The 1,841-nt window shown below is 67.5% G+C and overlaps 1 protein-coding gene across 1 annotated transcript in view; it reads left to right on the top strand.

Annotated features, from left to right (window-relative positions):
- Window positions 1-1,147: 1,147 nt before the first annotated feature.
- The window catches only part of MNEG_15264 (cation transporting ATPase), a gene marked incomplete at both ends in the record, with an annotated part of 2,634 nt that continues 1,940 nt past the window's right edge, over window positions 1,148-1,841 (top strand). The window contains 3 exons of the mRNA XM_014036265.1: window positions 1,148-1,334; window positions 1,361-1,477; window positions 1,693-1,826. Coding sequence (XP_013891719.1) covers window positions 1,148-1,334; window positions 1,361-1,477; window positions 1,693-1,826 — 438 coding nt within the window. The remainder of the gene's footprint in view (window positions 1,335-1,360; window positions 1,478-1,692; window positions 1,827-1,841) is intronic.

Here is a 1,841-nt window from a genome sequence, read left to right as displayed (position 1 = left end):
CGCCTGCCGAGGCCGCGGTGCGGGCGGGGCAGGCCCTGCTGCCGAGCACCTGCACTAGTTCTGCCGCGACCTGCATGGACGCATGGTTGAGTTGTTGGTCTGTCACGCACCCTCACACCCCAAGCACGATCGTTTGATCCCGCTCGCCCCGTTGGCCTGCCCGCCAGCCGGCAGCGCCCAATCATTGGTATCGCACCCGCGCGCCGAGCGGCCGCGCTTCGCCGGGGCGGTGCGCGGCCGCCCGCTCGCTGCCGGGGAGTGCGTCCCATGCGCGCGCGTGTGCCTGGACTTTCAAAAGCTGCGCTCTTGAGAGCGGCCTGTGCTGCGGGGTTTGGACGCGACAGGAGCCCCTCCCGCGTGCAGTTGCACCATCATGCCTCACAAATCTCCGGTAATGGACGCACTCTTACGTTTGTGGTGACTGGCTGGTCAAGGCCGATCCGTTGCAGTCAGCTGAGGCCGGGTTTGGGGACGTCCCAAAATTGGCGGGAAAGCCTCACACGTCGTTCAATCAAGGGGTTTTCCTGCGGATGTGCTCCTCGACCAGGCAGCCAGCGGTAGCCATGTAGACAGTGTCAGGCGGATCTGAGACTGGTCCCCGCCTGCCGGTGCGTGGGAAGGCAGCATGGGAAGCGTCGAGGCGGGGCGCCCCGCACAGGTGGCCTGCGCCCGCCAGATGCTGCAGCATCTCGTGAGCAGCAGGCGCCGCCAGCCTGTCCAGTGATTGCGGCCTGACCAGCAATATTAGGACACCTTTATCGTTTCAGATGCCCCGCTTCCATATGCATCAGACCGCGTTCAGTGCTTGCCAGCACATCACTTGCGCAGTCGTCTCGAGTTACTATCGAAGTGGAGACTTCATCGCCTTAGGCCACTGGTCCACTCTTCTCGTCGTATTTAGCTTAAAATCTGATTATATACGGTTCTAGCGTAAGTGCCTGTTGTTAGGCTCGCAGAGGGCCAGCAAACGCCCGCCGGGACCGCTGAACTAGGCATCCACACCTTTCATCGAGAGAAGTAACCCCTGAATCAGCTCCAGCAGCGCCTCCTAGCGCCGCGATCGGCAACAGCCATTGACGGGCGGCGCCGCGCTCTCTCTTGACCAGATCCCAGCCCGCTCGTCCCGCCGGGCGCCGCGCCCGCCGCGATGGGGCAGGCCAAGAGCAAGGCCACGACCGACCGCTCCAAGGCGGACATCATCCAGATGGCGCAGGGGCTGGAGGTGGTGGTGCAGGCGGACGACGAAGAGGAGGTCCTGCCATGGCACTCTGTGCCCACTGCTCAGGAGGTCATGGCCGACCTCGCCTCCAATGCAGAGACAGGCCTGGCCTCCGGTGAGAGCCGGTGCATGCAATAGCAGCCCGCGCCGGCCGCGGCGCGGCGCCTGCGCGGCGGGCCGCGGCCTGGGGACCGGGCCGTCCGGGTCTCGCGCAGAGCCGTCTGCGGTTGGAGGGCGGCAGCAGCGCCGCAGGCGCAGGTGCGACTCAGGCGCGGGGCGGCGGACCCCTCAGCGCGCGGCGCTCGGGAGGGCCCGACGTGCGCCTCTTCCCCCTTCCCCCGCTCCTCCCCTCCTGCCGGGCACTCCCTCGACCCACGGCTCGGGCTCGTGCCCCCATCGGCGCCCCCGGCTCGCTCGCTCGTCCACGACCCGCAATGCATGCATGCATCGCACACGCGCTCGCCCCCGCGCAGCGGAGGCGCAGCGCCGCCTGGAGCTGTACGGCCCCAACTCCCTGACGCCCCCCAAGAAGACCACCTTCCTCGAGCGCCTCTGGGGGCAGCTCAACAACGCGGTCGTGGCGGTGCTGCTGGCGGCAGCCATAGTGGTGCGCAGCGGCGCC

The sequence above is a fragment of the Monoraphidium neglectum genome, assembly GCF_000611645.1.
Source record: "Monoraphidium neglectum strain SAG 48.87 unplaced genomic scaffold scaffold05173, whole genome shotgun sequence".
Classification (NCBI taxonomy): Eukaryota; Viridiplantae; Chlorophyta; class Chlorophyceae; order Sphaeropleales; family Selenastraceae; genus Monoraphidium; species Monoraphidium neglectum.
The sequence above is the reverse complement of the archived record's forward strand: the minus strand, read 5'-3'. Positions and strand labels throughout refer to the sequence as shown.